A 20621-nucleotide genomic window follows, 5' to 3' on the forward strand; every position below is an offset into this window, starting at 1 on the left:
TAAAATTTAAAAATAAAAAAAAATACCTTGATTTTTTTTTTGGTACTGAGGTCGGGTTCTAGAAACAAGTGTTAATTATCGGTAAGTTCTGACTAATACATCTTAATATTCAATCTTCCATATTTATGGTACAAATTACAAATTTTTAAACTTTTAGTAACAAAAACATAGAAATGTTGACTAATCTGACTAACATTGAACTTGGTAAAATGATTACATGTTCAACATAATATTTACTTAATTAATCTGTTTATCGTTTCAAACAAATTTTTTTATTTTTTTTATAAACACTTTTTTATTTTATTTTATATGAGTTATACTTTCAACCAGTTTAATTCGGTAACTTTTGGTTCATTCTCTCTATTAATTAATTTTAACAAATACCTTTATTAGAAAAAACTTAGAAATATAATTTATTATATTCATATGATGGTTCTTTTTAACCTACTTTATTCAATTATTTTTGACGTTTTTTGTATTTAAAAATATTTGTTAGTTTCGTTTATTTTAGTTATATAATACAAAGTTATAAAGTAAATTTATTCACTATTTTTAATAAATTGAGTCGCATTCTTGATTAAGTTATCTTATTTAAACTATATTAAAAAATATTTGTTTAGAATAATAACACGTGTGATAAAGATTTAAACTCATAATCTTTTAGTGATAATACATGTCCGATGTCTAATTTATGCTCAAACTAAATATTTTATTACTTTTTTTTAACAAATATCTTAACTACATTTGATATAATATTTATATTATTTCAGGTCAATAAAAGATCATCAAGCATCATACTTTAGCGAGAAATTGAATCTCTAACTTATAGAAAAGGAAAATTCTAATCTCCAAAGAAATAGCAAGATATTTTAACCACTATACTGTGCTGATATTTACTAAAAATAATTAACTAATTTTGTTATATTAAGTATAATATTTATAGTTCTTGGGCATTGAATATCATAAATCAATAGTTTGACTAACTATATATATATATATTTATATAATTTTTTTTAAAGTGTGATTAATTATAATGGACCACTACAATCAATAATAATTAATTAGACGTCAGATCAATTGGAAAACATTAAATGACAGTTTTCTACAAAGGTAAACAGCATAGCACCATTCCAATTTGTTGTTATTATTTTTTATTTTTTGGAGGAAAGAAACTCACCATCCAAATTTACTCGTTTCATTTTGTTCCCTATTAATCTATAAGTTTCAACTTTGATTTCTTTTAGTACACGCAGAGGTAGGGCAACTTTAATTTATTTTATAGTCTTTCTTTTTTTTTTCTTTTTTGAGAAAATATTTTATAGTCTTTCTCAAACATTACAGAATCATACGGACCCAAATAAATTCTTTGACGATGACTCTATACCTAATCATAAAATATTTCATTCCTTCCTGTTTCAAAATCTTAGAAAATAATTTGTAGTAAATTAGTAATCATGCCACCAAAGACACAGTTACATATTTTACATATTTTTTTATAATAAAATCAACTTTATGTTACGACCAAGATAAGAAACTAATGGCAAGAAAATCTTTTAAAAATTGCAGAAACTAATTTTTATAGAAACTTCGCAAAAAATAAAAATAAAAAATAAAATCATGTAATTAATTAAAAAAAAAACTGAAATTTTTGATACGGCTCAAAGCCATCACTTAAATAATGCAGTTACTCTCTAAAATGTTCATTCGATTTAAAAATGATTGTCCAAAAGAAATGTTTCTGTACAGAGAATTTTCTCCAGTGGTGTTGGGGAGATAATATATACAAGCCAAACATTGCATCCAATTTCAATTTCACTATTTTTTTTTCCTTTTTATGGAAATCAAGTGTTCATTTCTATAAAGACTAAGCACACTACCATTTTTACAACCCAAAAATGAAAGGGGTAAGACACTAACACCTCAACTCAAGACAGTAAAATGCTCGTAATTGATTCCTGCTTTTCGTTTGACTTCCGACAACCTGAAAATGAACGCAAATTATTAGGTGCATACATTAATATTATCGTCACTCGACACAAGGAGACTATCGTGACCATAAAAATATAATATTGAATTTGAGTAAATCTTCATATGGGTGTATAGTACTTAGCATCGGATTCTACTACATTTAGTTGCCAAGAAAATTTGTAAGATTTTAAATCTTAAATAGGTGGCTACTATGACTTAAACTCATTCTCGGTGAGTTCCTTTACGTTTTCAAAGGTTACTCATGACGGATTTTCTCTTAAAATTTTATGCTGGGATGCATTTTGTTTCTGATGATAGTTTTTGGCCTAATCTCCAACTTCTTTAATTTTGTTAGGTGGTGCTTTGAGAAAGCTACTTGGCATTCTTTAACAAGTACAAAAGGCACTTCAATAGGTTAATTGATCTCTCTCTAATAGATCATCCTCTCTCTATTGGTGGCTGTACTTGGTGAAATCAAATACCCCATGTCCATTGTTCTCTTTTATTTTATTTTATTTTTCTAAGTTATCAGCATACTCTTGCCCTCCCCCTTTTTCACCCGATAGCAATATACCACTTAAAATCTTACTGTAACGGGAAAGAAAAATGGGCATCAAAATGCAAGAAAATTATGTTCGGTACAAAAACTAGAAATTCAAAAACTTACTAAGGTTGTACATGACATGTCTCCGTCTTGGAACCATTGCCCATATTCATGTCCTGCAGAAGAAATTACATATCAGATGCAAGAATATTTCTTTGCAATGAAGATAAAACATAAGGCAGAGGTTAGTTTGAGAATTCCAATCACTAAAAAGCCATATTCCAATAACGAGAAGAAATAATAGCCTTGAGTACTGGATTGTTATTATAGGAGTGATAGTTTATATTCTATCCCTTATAATCATTTTCAGTTCCATATCGAATGCAGCGGTAGTTGATTCAAGCTAAATTTTGCAGAACAGTAAGCATAATTCGTCTAAATTGTTTAATCTTACATCCCCATAATTGCTCTTGCCCCTTACACTAGGAAACACCATCTTGTATAGTATCCAAACTATCAGTTTCTGAGCTCAGCAGTTCAACATTCCCACTAATATTTGTGACCTGCAACATCTGCTAATTAGATACACAGTGTAGAGTATTAAGGCAATATCAATATCAGACATACAAAGATGTGGAGCCAGGCACTGATTTATTGACCATTCAAACGAGGGGTTACTCATCTTTCACATTGTTAAGGAAGTGGACATGCATAAGCAGATAACAAAGTTAAAAGAATGAAAAACTAGATCGTTGAGTATTGTCTCTAGTGAATATAATTTTTCAATTAGCTGATTAACCAAACCATTTCACAAAAAATTAACTGCATAACTTGGTATAACCCTCGGGAATAAACAAAAGAATCTTAAGAAGAATTTCGACCTTCATACTGCATGTATTAGTAAGCTGGTCGTTGACATGCATTGAGGACTCATCATCAAAACTGCTGTCTGCCAATACATTGTCCTGAGAAGTTACATTCATATCCACACTCTGGATGGATGCATGTGTTTCTACCGGAGAAGCTTCTGTGGTTTCAAGTTCAGAAGATAATTTATTTTTATCTCTATTTGTTGGAAAATTTCGTTGAAAAACTTGAGAACGTTCATGCAATTCAATTGATGTGGACGTCGTTGGAGAGACCGCTCGTTTTCGCCTCCGGCCAACAATATTCTCCTGATTAACAATTTTACTTTTTTTCATTGCTTTTGAGGTGATGATTTCAACTTGCTTACAAGCTCTCATGCTCATTGAGGAACAGGGGTTGATGTTTGTTTGCATGTTACTCTCCAGCCACTTTTGATCACCTCTTGTCGTATTTGCAGGCTTTCATGGGCAATGACAAATTTCATGCAACAAAATGACAAATGAAAAATCATATGGAATTCATAAGATGATCAGTAAAGACTAAAGAATGACTTTAGCGACATACCAAAATGATTTGAGATTGAAATGCCTTAAGAACTCTTCCAACAAAACATTCATCATAAGAATGCTGAGAAAGCTGCCTGGAATTTACCTGCAAAAAACATTCACTTGAGGTCGTATTCCTCAAGCACACACCACGTCAAATTTCTTTGGCCAACTTACTCTATATAGTGACAATGGCAGTAAAATCTGCTTTGGGGCACATGACAGGGAGACTCCATAATTATTTAGAGAAGTTACAAACGAGAGTCCAATGTCTGCCAAGATGTGCAGCTTCTGGAATTATAAACAAAAACCCATTCAGTTGATGAAATGTGTGGCAACAAATGCCAGCGATAATGTAAATCCATTACAATGAACTCTCACAGGTGATATATCAATATTGACAGCATCCTCCACCCTTCTGATGGCACGAAAAATACTGTGCAAATACAAAACAGTATCCCTGGCAGCATTTACATCTGCATTGATAAACATCTGCAACACAAATAGAAGTGGGCTGCAAAAAGAGCATATTTCAAGCAGAGACACCAATTGGTATTATGGACTGGAAAAACTTAAAATGAACAAAGATTCACACCAAAGGCACATTTACCTACAAAATTGAGCATATACTTTTTCGTCTTGACAGTCTAAATGTGGGAAGCCTGAATCATGAGCTAGAATATATATCAAGAACACTACGATATATGCTGGGAATAAAGTCATTGATCCATCTTGAACCACAGAAGTTTGATGAATCTGTGCTATCTTACTGTATTGCTCAATAAATTCTGCCATATATTTAAGTGACTGAAATGAAATGAAGAGTATAGTCACAAAATGAAGCATAAAACCATACAGCAAAGGTACCGAAGAATAATATTAATACTGAATAATTGATAGAAATGGACATACATCATCCTGAAGATCTTTCACACTATCCGAGATGCAGAATGCAAAAGCACAAGCATATCGAGTAGGTATAGCCTGCTCCTTTAGTAACTTGTGTGCTTTATCAATAAATAGCCTTCTAACAACAGAAGAGGAGTCCTGGAAGGTAACAGGAAATAAAAGTACCAACTGCTCATAAAGGGGTCACTTGGAAGACTAATATCCATCAGATCAACAAGAAATAGAGCAACCAAGGAGTAAATTTCAAAGTAAAATAAACTGATGTCCGCACAAATAGATGAAGATGAAGTAGGTTGAACTGAATGACATATTCTCTATATACATTTTAGTAAAACTTCATCCAGAAGAACAAAGATTGCTCGATTTGTTCTATTTATTAAAGAATACTTTTAGTTTCCAGTTTTCACTTTACTTTTGTCTAACATGTCAAAGATATTTTCTATTTGTATTTTGAATCAATCTTTTTATTACATTAAGGTAAAAATGTAAAAAAAATCTGTTATACATACTGAAATATATTACACCATGGCCACCCTTTTAAAAAGGAAAAAAAGCTTCTCTGGATGAATTTCATTCGTGCTTCTTTTGGCTTCTTTGGAGAGAAAGAAATCAAAGGACTTTCAACGCCAAATTTCTCCCTTACGAGCGGCTTTTTGATGCTATAGTCTATCTAGTTATTACATGGTGTAAAGGTTCTCCTCTTTTCCATCACTATAGTTACTCTTCCCTTATAGCCAATTGGAAGTGCTTCATGTAATCCCTCTATGGGACTTTTGTAATTTCATGTTATCAATGAAATTGTTTCTTTCACAAAAAAAAAAAAAAAGAAGAAGAAATATATTACACCATGACACATGTATAGTTTCTCAAAATTGAAAAACTCCAACACTTGGACAGCAGACCCATGAGCCTCTAAACATATGACAAATTGTTTCAATTATTTTATAATTATTCATCTTTATTTTTAACCCATTACTTAGTTTGTTACATTAAACCTCATACATAAACTTCCCGACTCTAGAACTTTATCTAAAATGCAAATGTTCTTGGGTTATTGTCTCATAAACCTTCCCTTGGTGTATTACGCATGAAATTGTTGCAACTATAGCATGGACTACTTCCAAGAAATCGTTGTTTCATATGTACTAAAGACTATCCGTTTAGCTTTCCATAATAAGCTATCTTTTATTTCTATTACAAGTTAGGACAGCACAATTCCAAAAGTTACGGCAATTTTTTGGGCAGTATTTTGAGCATTAGTGTAACATTTTGAACAAAAATACTAAATATCCTTTTCTTTTCTCGGGAACCCACACTCGTCCCAAGGGCCAGATCCTGGAGATATCAAGGGATTTTGATATTAAGTTCACCCAAAAGTTTGAACACAACTTCATGGTAGGTGATACCAGAGGACCCTTTGCCCTTGCCAATAGAGCAATCCCTTGGGGGCAACTAAATAAGAAACGTTAAATTATTGGATAAAAAAACAATTCTAATCACGGGCATCAAACTCAACAAAAACATTGAAATATACTGCCATCAGCACTAGTTCAAAGGAATAACGGCTATCTTTTTATGCAGTCTAGGGTATCTTTATCCTCTATTAACAATTAGTCATGCACCTTGTTTAATGAATTAATAATTAACACTGCTTGCTCAATGAGCTCCCAGTTTTCTTATAGTTAATGTTAGCCTGTGCGTATTCAAATTTATGAGCACAACAACCAAACAAATGTACCTTCGCCATCAAGATTGTCAAACGAAAAATCTCCGGTCCAATTTGTAAATCCCATTTTCTGGCAAGACAAATAACTGATTTTGCAGCGGCTAATCTGATTTGAGCCTTGTAATCTTCACTGCATTATAAAGTCTCCCGAAGTTAAAAGCTTAGCAGAAGCAGATAAATACTTTGTTATAATTTTTATTAACGACTAAGCTTACAGAAAAGTAAAAAATATAGATCTTGAGCGAGAGAAATAAAAAAAAAAAAAAGGTTTGTTTTCTTGAAATTAAGAAACGCAAGAAGATGTACATGTTTAGTAAAGAATTAAAAAAAAAAAACAAGGGAATGTGCCATAGTAAGAAAAATCGGGATAACAATAAATGATGTAATCTTCAGGTCCAATCCCAAGATTGTAGGTCTAAAACTTGCTAAACAAGAATTAACTCATAATTCGTAGCATTCCTGATCATTAAGAAGTTTCTAAAACAAGTTTTATGCATCAATGCACTTGAATACATACGTGGGGATGATCTCAACCGAGGTTTCACACATTTTCAGCATCCTTGATAAAATGTTCAGAAACTCATCAATATTTCTTCGAGGAGTTCCTTGATGTGGCAAAAAACTCTTAACAAGTGTTTTCAGCCCATAAATCTGCAGGGGAAAGAGAAAAGAGGATAACACAACAAAGATGTAGAAACGTCATCCTTAACCCACCAAGGAGGACGTGAATTCATAACTGTCTCAATGTTTTTTTTAATAGTGTGAATATTCAAAAACTAAGACCTTTCCAATGATTCAAGAACAAAATGTATCTCCCATCACGTGAATTCAATCAAATCAATTTAAAATTGCAAGAATTTATCTTATCTGAGATATTGAATTAATATAGCTTTACTTTTTTCCACCCTAAAAAAGAAGTTAAAAAGAAGTTGTCATTGATACAAATTCTTTTTACTGTTCAATGCCATGGAGAGAGCCTTCTTCTAACATTCTTGTGCACATCCTTGGGGTGTGACAGGTGATGCACCCACGGCACTTCTCTCTCGGCCCTCAACATGGCCCACGTGTCGCCACTACTTGTCTACTACGTGGGCGTCACAACCTACTCTCTACTAGTATGGTTGTGACATTCTACCCCACTTAGAGGCGTCCGATGGACCCGATAAGCTAGTTTTGACATAGTTAAAAGGTAATAATCTCTCGGTAGTACCTGATTGACGTTTTAAGCTTGTTCCGACCCCGTTAAAGGTCAGAACTCATCCCGGTAAGGTCCTAGCTCATTGTAGAAGTGAGACGGCCAAGTGGCCGAGAACCAAAATGGTTAGAAATGAGAGGGTCAATAGGATGATTGAAGATCATAATTTGATTGAATTCCCAACCTCAGACAATCATTTCTCCCCATCTAATACGAGGAATTCTCCTATTATGTCATATATTGAAAATTTTCTGGAGTGGATAGCTAGTATCACAACTCTAGAATTTCAAGGAGAATGAAGGCTAATTTAGATCAATTCCCCACAGTCCGAGATTAGTTCTTTTTCTCAGATCCAACCTAGTTCAAATTTGAAAATGTGAGGTTGTCTAAGTCCTCTTTTTCGTGAGTTTTGCCTAGGTGATTGGTGATAGGAACAAAAGAATTGAAATAGAAATAGTATTGGAGAGAAGAAAATGCAATGGGATCAAAATTTGATTTCAAGAAAGTGAATGATATGGTAAATTCAGATTTACTCTCCTTTCCTGTGACGGCGTAAGAGATGAGTGAAAAGAGACTAGGGATCTGATACATATCTTTGAGTTGAATAGGCATAATAGGCCACCATTGTTTTTAGAACTAGGAGTCGGAGCTTTGCTCTGCCATACCCAGGAGCACCCGCGCCCGCCCCCGTCCCAAGGCCCAAACCTGGGAGACATCAGTCGTTTTTGGTATTAAGCTCACCAGAAGATTCGAACTTGAGATCTCTAAGCCAGTATAACCAAGAGACTGCAAGCCCTAGCCAATTGGGCTTTCCCCAAGGGCAACATAATAGCCCACCTAATTTCTAGCTATTGGAACAAGTTAGCCAATTTCAATTTCATGCTTTTAAATTGAGACAAGAAACTAGAATCAAGTACTAAAAGGATAAATGTGCAGATATCCAGCAATCACCTCTGGTAAGTTTTGTCCAACAATTTTTCAGAGGCTAATGTTGGGATGAAGAGAATGGAATTGGAATGACAGATTGAGAGATTGAGAGATAGCCTGTGCATTCAAGGATCACAAAGTGAGGTTTAGCCTGTCCACAGTCTGGGATATGGATGTCAACCTCACAGAAGTTAGAAGATGCTGGTTGGATCTCAAGAGTCTTCTTGAACAAATTTTCTATGCTTTTCTCTAGGCAATTTGGGGAGAAAATGTCCTAGAAGATAAAATTCTTTATATCTATACCACACAGGTTATTCCAAAAAGAAAGCATTATTTCTTTTCAACTGAGTTGCTGCTGCCTTTGCAGGACAAATAGTAAAAACCTGCATCTTCGATTTCTAATGTTTCGGGTAGCTATGGATTGCCGTCATTTTCTTCTTTAAAAAAAAACAAACCTTTCATAAAAATAATTAAAAAGAAAAAGCTTATCTGAGTAAATGACAAGTTAATCCTCATACAAACTTCCTCCAATGCCCATGTGATGCAAACAAGTGTAAAATTAAACTGATAAGAACATATACCACGCTTGATCTTAGCAAACAAGTGAAGATTGCAACTTCATAAACTGAAAAAGAAATGAAACCCAAGTCTCCAAATATTTACCTTTAAATCGCAAGAATTGCTACATGCAGCATCACCATCTAATATATTTAAATCATCTGATAAGTCCACCTACATAAATAAGGTTCACAAATAGGTCAACAAATTTCTGTGACTGATTGACTCAAAAGCTAAAACTCAACAAAACTAGAAGGCACTAGAATTGAAGATCAGATCTCATATAATTATTTTTTAAAAAATTTTAAAAATTAAGTTCACAAGAATTACTTGGAGGATTTTCTCATATATATAAGGTGTGATCCCTACATCCTGATCATCAAATGTTGAAACAGAATATTTTGCAACACAACCTAAAGATTGCAATACTGTTGGGAGATTTATTCCTCTGTGTAGAGAATCAACAAGTTCCTGGAAAAAAAGAAAGGTTCCGTAAGCCTTTTTTCCCGAATGTCACATAACCTAAAACTAAAAGAATATATGAATAGCAGTGCTTTGAAAATATTGTGCATACCTTACATAGTTTAGAGAACCAAAAATGCCCAGAAGTACCAGCTAAAGTAGAAATGGCAGAAACAGCACTCTTTGATTGAGCACGAGTACCCTCCAAGCATAACCTCTCCAGAAATGGGTATACATCTCTACCAAGGGAAGGGAAACAGAAAGAACTAAGAAATTTTAGGATGCATCACATCATAACAGTACAAGTTCAGTTCATGTGCACCGCATCACTCATATTGCACATCTTAAGACTTGTGCATGCAACACTGAAGAGTCTTAGTAAAAAATTCAGTTTTTTTTTCATCCAAGGAATATACACTAAAGTATTTCAAATTCTTTTTCTCTCAGTATAATGCCATAAATTAGCCAACTAACCTCAAACCACCGAAGAATATCATCCTAAGCATAAAGCTAACAATCAAAGACTTCAAACATGGATGCCCAACATTAAAAAATAAAAAATAAACTGTTCAAACTAAACTTTCATTAGGTAAGATGTTTTCTTATATCAATTATCAACTAAGCATACGTCTTACAAAAGCATTATTCAAGAGAGATTTCACAGCATACATCTCTCTCTCTCTCTCTTTTTTTTTCATAGGAAACCTGTGTCGAAAAAGAGGAGGAACAGCCTAGAGGCCGGGGGATGAGAAAGCCCCCGCCTAACAAAAAAACTAGTGAATGACAGCTTTCCAACCATGTATTAATATCATAAGATTGTAATTAAAAAAACTAGTGAAGGACACACCATACATCTCGTGTCAATTGTCCACCTCTTTTAATAGACAAACTTTAAAGTAAAAGGTAAGGTTTCTCCGAGCAAGGAGATCTGTTAAAGCAACGACATCATTAAAATTTTCATCTAAGCAGAAATAGAATCCAAATTCTGCAATAATTGTTTAAAAGCTAAAGAAGATTTATAATTAAATTGCAATGATAACAAAAAAGAAAAGGCCAAATCAAGCTCTTGTAAAATGACGTTTAATAAACACAAACATAAGTGGATAATGGCAATTACCTGAGTTCAATTGATAAGTGAGGGCCTGCTTTTGACAATACCTTGATCAGCCTACTATCAATTGAGTTTCTTTCTTCCAACAATCTCAGAAGCTGGCCTTCCGAGCCTCTGATGAGTGAGGGGAAAGTGTTGATAATAGCCTAAAATGAAACGAACGTGTTGACTAAGTATTGAGGTCCTTCACACTAGTGAGGTATTATAAAGCAACAAAATTCTTTTGTTCAGAAATAAGATAATAAGTAAAGTTCCTTGAAAGATTTGAGAACTTTTCTTAGTGAGAAACAACTCTTACGAAAGAAACATATAAACACCAAAATAGAGATAAGAAGACGTTCTATCAATTCCAAGTGTTCAGTGAATACAAGGCTTTCCAACTATCAATAATTAGGGTGTGTAAGAAATTTGAGTTCGTTGGGTTTTTGCCAAAACCAATGTCAAACACAATACTCAACCGAAGGCCATAATACAAGCCTGGCTCAAAATCCATAAACCTTGCCCATGGTCCCCGGAGGAACATCTACAAACAGAGGCACCTTATCTTTGACAGAATCTCCTCCCATGTAAGAAATGGGGCTTCTACATCCTTCTGGTATGATACATGGCTGTCAGACTCATCCTTTGCATAATCCTTCCCTCGTCTTCATGCCCTCTCCCTCCAGAAAATAGCATCTATCAAGGAGACTTGGAATCCAAATCTATGCTTCCGGGATTTGGGTTTTAGGTGACACTTAAAAGGATGACGAAATAATATATTGGGCCACACTATCTAGCAAACTAGAAGCCACCCTCATCTGCATCGGTGAAGACTCCTGGATTTGGCCACTGGACAGCAAAGGCACCTCCTCCACCAAATCTCTTCTCGCAGACATGGCTCCGAAGGGATCTTTCCTCCACCCATATCTTGCCAAAGTCATCTGGGGAGATAACTACCCCAAAAGAATCAAATTATTTATTTGGGAACTTGCACACAAGGGAATCACACCTCGGATAGACTACAACGAAGGCTTCCATTCTTCGCTCTCTCCCCTCACTGGTGCATACTCTGCAAAAAAGATGGGGAGTCACCCTCTCATTTGTTCCACACATGCACAATGGCCACAGACTTTTGTAACAAGATCCTCCTTGCCTTTGACTAGACGGTTGCTCTCCCATTTGACATCCAAGCCCTACTCTCTCTTGTTTTTGTGGGACACCCCTTCAAAAAAGGAAAGGAGACCATGCGGAGCACATCATCCGAGCCTTTCTTTGGACATTTTGGAATGAAAGGAACCATAGGCTCTTCCTTAACAAAGAGCTACCTTTCAACAATCTATTTGACAACATCATTCTTCTTGCTATGTTTTGGTGTAAAGCATCTCCTTATTTTCTATCTCAGAGTATGAATTCTCTACTAACCAATTGCAGAAGTTTTTTGCAACTCCAATGATTTTTTTGTGGGTTTTTCCCCCTTCTTGTAATTTCACTCGTCAGTAAAATTGTTTTTTATAAAAAAAATAATAATAGTAATAATAATAATAATAATTTTTTAAAAAAAATTAAAAACACATAAATGAAAAACCAACCAAAACTGAACCAACTGAAACCAACAGATTTATCCAAATCAAACCGACCAACCATTTTATAGTTTTATACTTTAGAAAACCGAACCAACACTTCTAAGCTGGTTTTGTCGTTTTTCCTTTTTTAGCACAACTATCACTAGTCAAAATAGGAGTAATTATAAGAGTTTAAACAAAAACAGTATACAGAACAAAACACCACCAAGAAGCTAGAGTAACATGCCTCATCCAAAATCTCCTTGTCATCTATAGCACTTTTATACAAACTTCTATGGTTCGTCTAATAAAAGTTTTCAACAGGTAACTTTGTTAGCATTAAACCAATGATAAATCCACAAAGACAAAAAAAAAAAAAAATGTTTTACTTAAAACTATATTGTAAAAAATATATTAAAAAATTCAATATACCTTTAACATATCAACTTCAGTGTTTTGTGTCTATGGGTGATTTAACACATGATATGTTTTAAGCATTCTTGGAGAGTGAACAAGTTACATCAACAATGTTTTTTAACAAGGCCATGTCAACCTAGAATCAACATATTGCAATTTTAATTACCAGAAGAAGCTTGCTGGCAGAAGCCTCCAAATGTTTGTTTCCAAGTCTGTTACTCAAAATGCAGTCTAATGCATAGCGTACATGCTCTGTGCTGAATAAATTATGTGAGCACTTTAAGGAGAGTGATTTCAAAAACTCAAAATGAGGATGTTTACTTCCTATCATCCTCAGAAATTTGTCCTGAAAAGCAAAACAAAAAACATAATTCTATCAATAAATGCAAGGTAATATACATTCTGAAAAAATCCCATAGAAGAGAGTATAAAACAACCTAAAGTCAAAGTCAACTACAATATGAACCAAAAAAATAAGCTACAAAAAGGAAAAGATAAACTACGCACTCTGGTAGCCTGAGCTTCAACAATTGTCAATTTATCCATTAAGAGCTCCAACAAATTAAAAACATTATTATCTTTAATTTGGTTTAATTTATGAAAGGACTCCTCTGCTTTTGTAGGATCTGGAAAGCAGGCTGCCATATTGATAAATGCAGTTACAATTTTCTTTTCTATCTCTTCTGATCGGTTCTCCTGTAGCAACAAGACAAAGAAATGTTACTAAGATCCATTAAATTGTTTGTTTAGACAACAGACATTGTGACTTGTAAAGAAGGTTGTTTTTATCAACATAATTCAATTGCATGTCACGAGATTTACCTTTGGCAATAAAAATTTTTAAAAAATTATAAAAAAATTATTAAAAAAAAAAGAGTATATGAGAGGTCATCTCCATGGTCAACAATATAATGCATGTGTCACAGAAAAACTTTGGGAAAAAAATAGAGTTCAGTAATTTTGGAGCGAAATACAACTTCATAAGGTTAATCACAACTATATGTGTCGATTTCTTAAATGCATTATTACACAACAATTTCACACCCTGATGAATTTTGAAAAACTTGAAGATGTATTTAAAAGACAATCATATTTTTATGTACAAAACAAATGAAACATAAGTCGACTAAAACTTCGCAACATTATCAGTATCATGCACAAATGAATCTATAATCCAGCAAACAATTTACCTAACTACAGAATTTAGAAGTTAGGAACATACCTTGTCCTTTTTTCGTAGAGCCAAATAACTTTGCAACTCATTTTGTAACCTACAAAGGAAAACAATGAAAGAAAAATGTAGTATTATAACTTAATTGTAGCAGGAAAGCAATGCTAGTGATAATACCTTTGTTTTTGCAGAAAAACATATCTGAGAGCCTTCTCATGATGGATATTGAAAAGAGAGAATAAATGAATCCAGTGTATAGTCCTTTCCTCAATAGAGAGATGAGGTGGGAATAAATCTTCCACCAGAACAAATTCCATGCACTGGGACCTATAATGTGGTAATAATTATTATATTGAAAACTATTGTTATGCTTTCAATCCAAGAGGTGATAAGCCAACCTGTACTCCTTACAATCTTTATCATAGCAAAGCATCAAGACTTTACATGGGATCTGTTCAAAGTCATCGTTCAAATTCAATTGGCCTTTGGAACATTTATCACAATAATCTCGATATACTTCCAACAATTTCTGAAGGGCTTTTTTTCTAACTGATATCTAAAAAAACAAATCAAATATTAGGTGAGTTTTGATTGCTTAGTGCATACAAAAACCATATACAATAAAATACCCTCTTATCTCGTAGTCTTTCAATAGCTTGATATATTAGTCTCACTGGAACAAATTTGATATTTGACCGGACAATATCGCAAATAACAACTATTGCTTGTGTTCTCACTCTATCATCCAAGTCTAATAATCGTTCTTCAACTGCAGCTGTTATGTTCACGAATACCAACTAATTAGATATATTGTACATAATGGATTGAAGAATCTTAATGACATCATAACTACTAAATCACTGACCCAGAACTTCAAGAGATTCTGAACTAGCAGGATTGGCCATATAACAATCTTTAGCACATTGGATGGCATGAATTCTCACTTCTGCTGACTTGTCACAAAACCTTTTCAAGAATTCCATAAAAAGTCCTCGGTACTTCTTTGCTACATGGTGTTCAGGTAGAGCTAAAAGTCTCCCGATGATTTTAACCGCTTTTATTCTAACATCAACTTGATCCGTCTACAAAGGATAGAGATATAATGAGGAAACAAAGAAACTGAGCATCCTGGAATGTTTAAATGGTTGAAGGAAAACTTTGGGGAGCATTAGAAATGGTAGAGCCTTGAAAGGAGTGGGACATTTTCTGTCAAATCTCTATCCAATCATCTGGCCCAAAGATTTCCTATTCTTCGGCCAGCGTTTTTTTCTTTTCTTTTTTCTTTTCTTTTTTCTTTTTTTCTTTTTTTTTTTTTTTTTTGAAGAGCTTTGGAAATAAAAATTAAGTGTAAGGTTTTCTAACGGACTCTTTCCTGGGGTAGGCTGAACCAAAGTAATAGAGTTCAAAAAGAAAACCTTACCACTACCTCAACCTAAATTGGTGTTGCCTTCAAAAATACACACACAAAAAGATAATTAAAAATAAAAATAATAATAATAGTAAATTTGAAGACGTCCAAGATCCTCCAAATATTTCGTGCTTCAGTAATTTGGGAACAATTTCAAGGACTAGAAGAAACTGCTTTGGATCATTAGTTTTTGGGCATTGTTTTGGGAGGTTTGGCATATCTGGGATGATGTTGTCTTTACCTCTTGGTGTCTAAGGTCAAAAGCTTTTGTAACTAGTCCTCATCTCGTATCAGACAAATTGGAGATTTTTAGGGTCACTCATTTGGTTCTCTACTGTCTTTTGTTAAATTCATTATATCAATGAAAATAAAAATGTGAGAATAACAAATAGTCGCATGTTGCAACCCAGAAAATGGAATAAAATAAACCAACCAAACGACATACCAAAAGCTCTAGAGTCAAGTTCGGAATCACAGCAAGAAGCATTTGAGGGACACGTTGGAAAATTCTAAAAATTATTTCATGGTAAAATTCTTTAAGTTCACTCCCCACAACATCTCTCTCTGAAAGACAAGATGTTAAGAATCCACAAATAAATGGCTCAAGCGTCTCAGCACAAGTTTCAATGATGGAGAGTGCAATGCGAGAAGCAGCTGTAGGTTCACCCTGAAAAAATGTGGAAAGTTGTCAGGGCAACACTCAAACACCCGTCTAACAAGCAATTTTTTCTCCTTTACTAATCAAATCAAGGCCTACAATAGAAACACAAAATTCCCAAAACAAAAAATAAATAAAATCCCTCCGTAGTGACATGCAAAAGGATCGAAGCTTGTTTAGCAATTGGAAAATATTAACACACATGAGATTAGATGAAGATCTAATGACAAGCATTTGACAGTCAAATTGTCAGATGGCTGTTAACTAAGACCCATAAGAGAGGAAGGACACCATTTTCAATTCTTCTCAAGTTGGTTAAAAAGTAATTGAACATCCGTACCTTGCTGCGAGTATCTGAAAATGTGGTTGGAAGGCCTCAAGTCAAAAATTTCGCTTATTACAGAGTATTTACCTTAACATGTTTTATTTAAGAAGCAAAATTTATTTGAAGACAAAGGTCCACCTAAACATTCTTTAATCTAATATACAGCACTAATCTTCACGAGCATATCGTAAAGGGGATTGGGTGGACATTTTAGGTGTAATAAAACTTTATACCAAATCACCTTTAACGACTTTATTTGCTTGGCTATACAGGGATGTAGAAATTTTTTTGCAAGTGCCACCAAGGCTTTTCAAAATTGTGAAGAGATTTAGGAATAACACCTACATGTTGGAATTGTCCGCTAAACTCAACATTTCTGATCTAGGTACCTGTTACCCTTCTCCTAGTGAGGAGTGATTTTGAACTTGAGGGAGCAGTTTTTTTTTTTTCAGAAGACAATAACTGATGTGGGGTGTATTATAATTGTTATCCTATTTTTTAACTTTTTATGTTTTAGTTAGATTTAAGTTCAGTTCGTAAGTTTCCTAATAACCTTAGATTAATGGTTATTTTCCTCGTGTAGTTCCTTCCTTTAGCTTTCAACCTAGCCAATATATAAGATGCTTGGGTTGCCTTTTGTAAAAATTAGATTTATTATTAATAAAATAACATGAAATTTTCCATATCTCGCAAAATCGGCTACCTATACAATGCACCATCATTCAACAAGATTGTTATCGCTAGGTAGCATAATAAAAATGACCAAAAAATTTATCTAGTTGATAAATTTCTCAATAAATAATATTTCTGATCCCTCCAAAAAGTAGGGAAAAAACATCAATTAATGATTCTGACCTTTTCCTCCTTTACAAGATTATGCAAAACGACATCTACAAGCGGTAGAGAGGGATCCTCGCTTAGAATATGAGTCATTATTGACACAATGTTTTTTACCACACCATCCTCGTGATAGTCTCTATGGAAAAGAAAGAGCTATTGTAAATATGAAACAATTCAAAAAGGTTGAAATTATTATACTAAACACATTAACATACGATTGAAACATACATATTGTCAAGTAATACTTCTTTCTCCATTTCAAGCTTACATGTATAAAAAGAATGAGCGAGAAAAAAGGTATATTATAGACATTTTAGTTGAGGGCTAGAAATGGAACTATATTGAACACTCCCCAACATGAATCCATTACCTCAAAGGAATGTTGTGTAGGCTTACAACAAAGCGTAAAATGAACCTTTCTGAATTTTTTATGATAGCAGAATAAATTAAGTTCTTCCTCTACAAAACTATAAATATCCCAATATACAGTCCAACTTTTACTCGCAACAAAACTGACGTATTAAAATTGTAAGTATTAAGGATAATATTTGGGAAATTTAATGCCTCAGGTTGTAAAAAGACGAACCACTTGGAGGGTTGTCCTCCCTTAGATTTAAAACTTAATTTACAAAAAGGAGTAGTTTAACAAATTGGCATAACAGGAAATTTGTAAAATTTATTAAACAATAGAGTACAAGTACAAAGATGGAGAAGTTCAAGATAAGAGTATTGACCTCAAAATAGAGAAAAATGTATTAAACATCTCCAACACCAAGTCGTTGCATCCAATGTCAAGCATTATCACACAACATTTACATCGGGCCACTGTCTCTAGTATTTTGACCCTGTGAGTGAAAAGTGGACTGGTTGTATCTGCTAGCTCGTAAAAAGGGCTCAAAAGAAGTTTAAAAACGTCCTAAAGAAATAAAGAGATGGGATAAATATCATAGTAAACATAAAGATGAATTTTTATACAATTGTCGCTATATAATGAATATACATTTCATCAAGAAGTAATTCGTTACCCTTAGATACTTGTCTTCAAAAGGTGGTTCTGGGGCCATGACTCGAAAAAGTTCACCAACACATATAGCTAATAGAAGTCTCACATCTTTATCTCTATTCCGTAGAAGACCATTAATTATAGATTTCCTTAGAGGCTTTGTAGAACTCTCTAATATTTTAGCCGGTTCTGACTTCCCTGTAGCATCTGGAGTGTAAGACTGTTCCAAGCATGCAAAAGCATCTATGACTTGCTGCAATGAAAAAATGAAAGACCAAGCAACGCAAAAAACAACTGTTTAATAAAATGACCATTTACAGGCAATAAAAAAACCGTAGAAACAAAAAAGGAGACTCGGAGTTTTATCAATAAGACCAAACGGAAACTGGTGAATTATTTTCATTCTAATGAATTAACAAAATAGATATATGTATGAAATATTAAATACAACAGAGGAACTAACAAATTTTTTGTGTGATTTTTTAAAACGCTCTATGGAACATGTTAAGTGCCTCAGCTTCAGAGTTATTAGAGTAACATATGTTCCCCAGAAGGCTTTATGATCAAAATCATTAACGATGCAAATATTTTCAAACTTAACCATACGTGTAGATGATAAATTGGAGGTGAACACTTTCAAGTGTTTGATATTGAGATTATTAGTTGTGGATGCAGAGAGAGGTTGAGCGATAGAGATGAGATAAAATAAAATAAAGTGATGTTTTACAAGTCTCACACGTGCTGGAATGTCCGAGTCCAAAGTGCAAATCGACTGCAACTAACTACTAGACACATTCGTCATTAGAGTATGAACAGAAGCTGCCTCCTCACATTCTTAATTGGAGATAATTAACAAATACTACGCTGAAAACTTATCGCCGGGAAATTTAAACTAAACCCCGTGAAAACCCATTCGATCTTCGTCAACGATTTCATCATGTATCAACTTAATATTAGAAGCGAATATATATGAACGAAAACTATAGTCGACGTCTTACTCGGTCTACAGAGAGCAAATGAGAACACTCCCAACGACAGTGTAGTCAAACTTCTTGAAGAGAAATTCGGAAACGGAAATGCAAAGAAAATTCAAGGCAGAAAAATTACCCGAAGGGATTTGACGATGTAATCCTTGGTTGAGCGATTGTGTTTGCTCAATTTAGTGCCGACGTCGAAGATAACTTGCAGCGAAGACTCGTCCATCTGCGAAGGGGAAAATGCGAAACCCTAATCGGAATTGGGGAGCATGAACTGGAAACCCTAAGCAGAAGCAGACGGATGAAGATGAAGAGAGGGAGGGAGGGAGGGAGCAGGACTAGCGAGCAATGGTCTGGTTTCGACTGAAGAGAGCGAAATTCTGATAATGGCGCGCGAACTAGTTTTGCCTTTAGACTACCGCCCACGGAGCGCGTGTGAACTACGCGTCGTATTGGGTAAGCGACTGATTAAAAACCGGCCGTTCTGTTATGTGGGGGAAAAAAGACTGAATCGGGCTGGTTAAATATGTATAATATATGGGGTAATATTAATGTGGTTCGACCGCTCTTTAATTTTTTGAAAGATACAAAATAAATATATTTTTTCTGTACTTCCCTCTTATTAATAAATTGAATGATGGCCATAAAAAGAAACAACAATGTATAAAATAAATAAATAAAAACACTGATGAGAGGAAGAACCTCGTTTTTTAACACTAATCACAGAAATAAGATAATCAAAACCACTAATGAGAGGAAGAACCTAATTATTTTAGGTACAAGATGAGATTTCTAAGTTTATTTAGAGAGGTAGAATCCACATTGGAGAGATGAACCTCACTTTTGCTCATCATATTAAAATTTGATGGAAAAAAATACCTTTTGTCTATGGTAAGATTTGATGAAAAAAATTTAATATAACTATAGAGCATAGAGAAGAATGAAAAAAGTTTATAGTGGTTTGAGTAACATATATTTAGATATATTTATATAGTCTTAGTAACTTTTTTTAAAATTTGATACAAATGCAGCGCTTAAGAGTAACATGAGATGAAATAAAATTAAAAATAAAAATAGGTAAGGAAAAAGATAATTTAGGTATAATATAAAATGTGGTAAAATACAAGTCCTGAATTTTAAAATAGGTTTTTATTTAATTCATGAGTTTCAAAAAGTAACAATTTTGGTCTCCAATCATTAGAAATAGTTCTAAAAAATTTCTAAAACCAAATTTCAATTGGTGAGGGGAACAAGTCGTGAATAATTTGGTGAGTTAGAAATCAATGACTCGACACTTTATTGGATTGCGATGAATGCCATGGAACAAGCAAAGGTTGGAAAGCCAAGAATCCAAGGTAGCATATGATCTAACTTTTTAAAATTAGATTCAGTTTAAACTTTAAATGTTTAATTAGTTAAATCAACTTTTTTTAATTGGATTTTTTAAGATTTTGTTAGATTTTTTAATA

At 33.7% G+C, this 20621-nt stretch overlaps 1 protein-coding gene across 8 annotated transcripts; it reads right to left on the reverse strand.

Annotated features, from left to right (window-relative positions):
• Positions 1-1684: 1684 nt before the first annotated feature.
• LOC111004935 (ARM repeat superfamily protein) lies at positions 1685-19610 on the reverse strand. 8 transcript variants are annotated; one of them, XM_088119456.1, is made up of 27 exons: positions 19283-19593; positions 18198-18395; positions 17907-18088; positions 17188-17308; positions 15795-16016; positions 14807-15023; positions 14571-14716; positions 14340-14497; positions 14119-14268; positions 13993-14041; positions 13278-13466; positions 12937-13116; positions 10819-10958; positions 9814-9967; positions 9570-9710; positions 9345-9413; positions 7077-7210; positions 6572-6689; positions 4837-4971; positions 4535-4731; positions 4306-4438; positions 4102-4215; positions 3944-4030; positions 3394-3837; positions 2967-3084; positions 2636-2688; positions 1685-1981 (listed from the first exon to the last, which is right to left on the reverse strand). In XM_088119456.1, the coding sequence occupies exons 1-25, from the start codon at positions 19376-19378 to the stop codon at positions 2995-2997; spliced, it is 3864 nt and encodes a 1287-aa protein (XP_087975582.1). In that variant the 5' UTR covers positions 19379-19593; the 3' UTR covers positions 1685-1981; positions 2636-2688; positions 2967-2994. The 8 variants fall into 8 exon arrangements, with proteins under 8 accessions (XP_087975582.1, XP_087975583.1, XP_087975580.1 ...); XM_088119457.1 differs by having other exon boundaries at positions 14340-14392; positions 18198-18428; XM_088119454.1 differs by having other exon boundaries at positions 18198-18428; positions 19283-19591.
• Positions 19611-20621: the final 1011 nt, after the last annotated feature.

This window comes from Momordica charantia, assembly GCF_013281855.1.
Source record: "Momordica charantia cultivar OHB3-1 chromosome 11 unlocalized genomic scaffold, Mcharantia_2.0 BLBB01000011.1, whole genome shotgun sequence".
Lineage (NCBI taxonomy): Eukaryota > Viridiplantae > Streptophyta > Magnoliopsida > Cucurbitales > Cucurbitaceae > Momordica > Momordica charantia.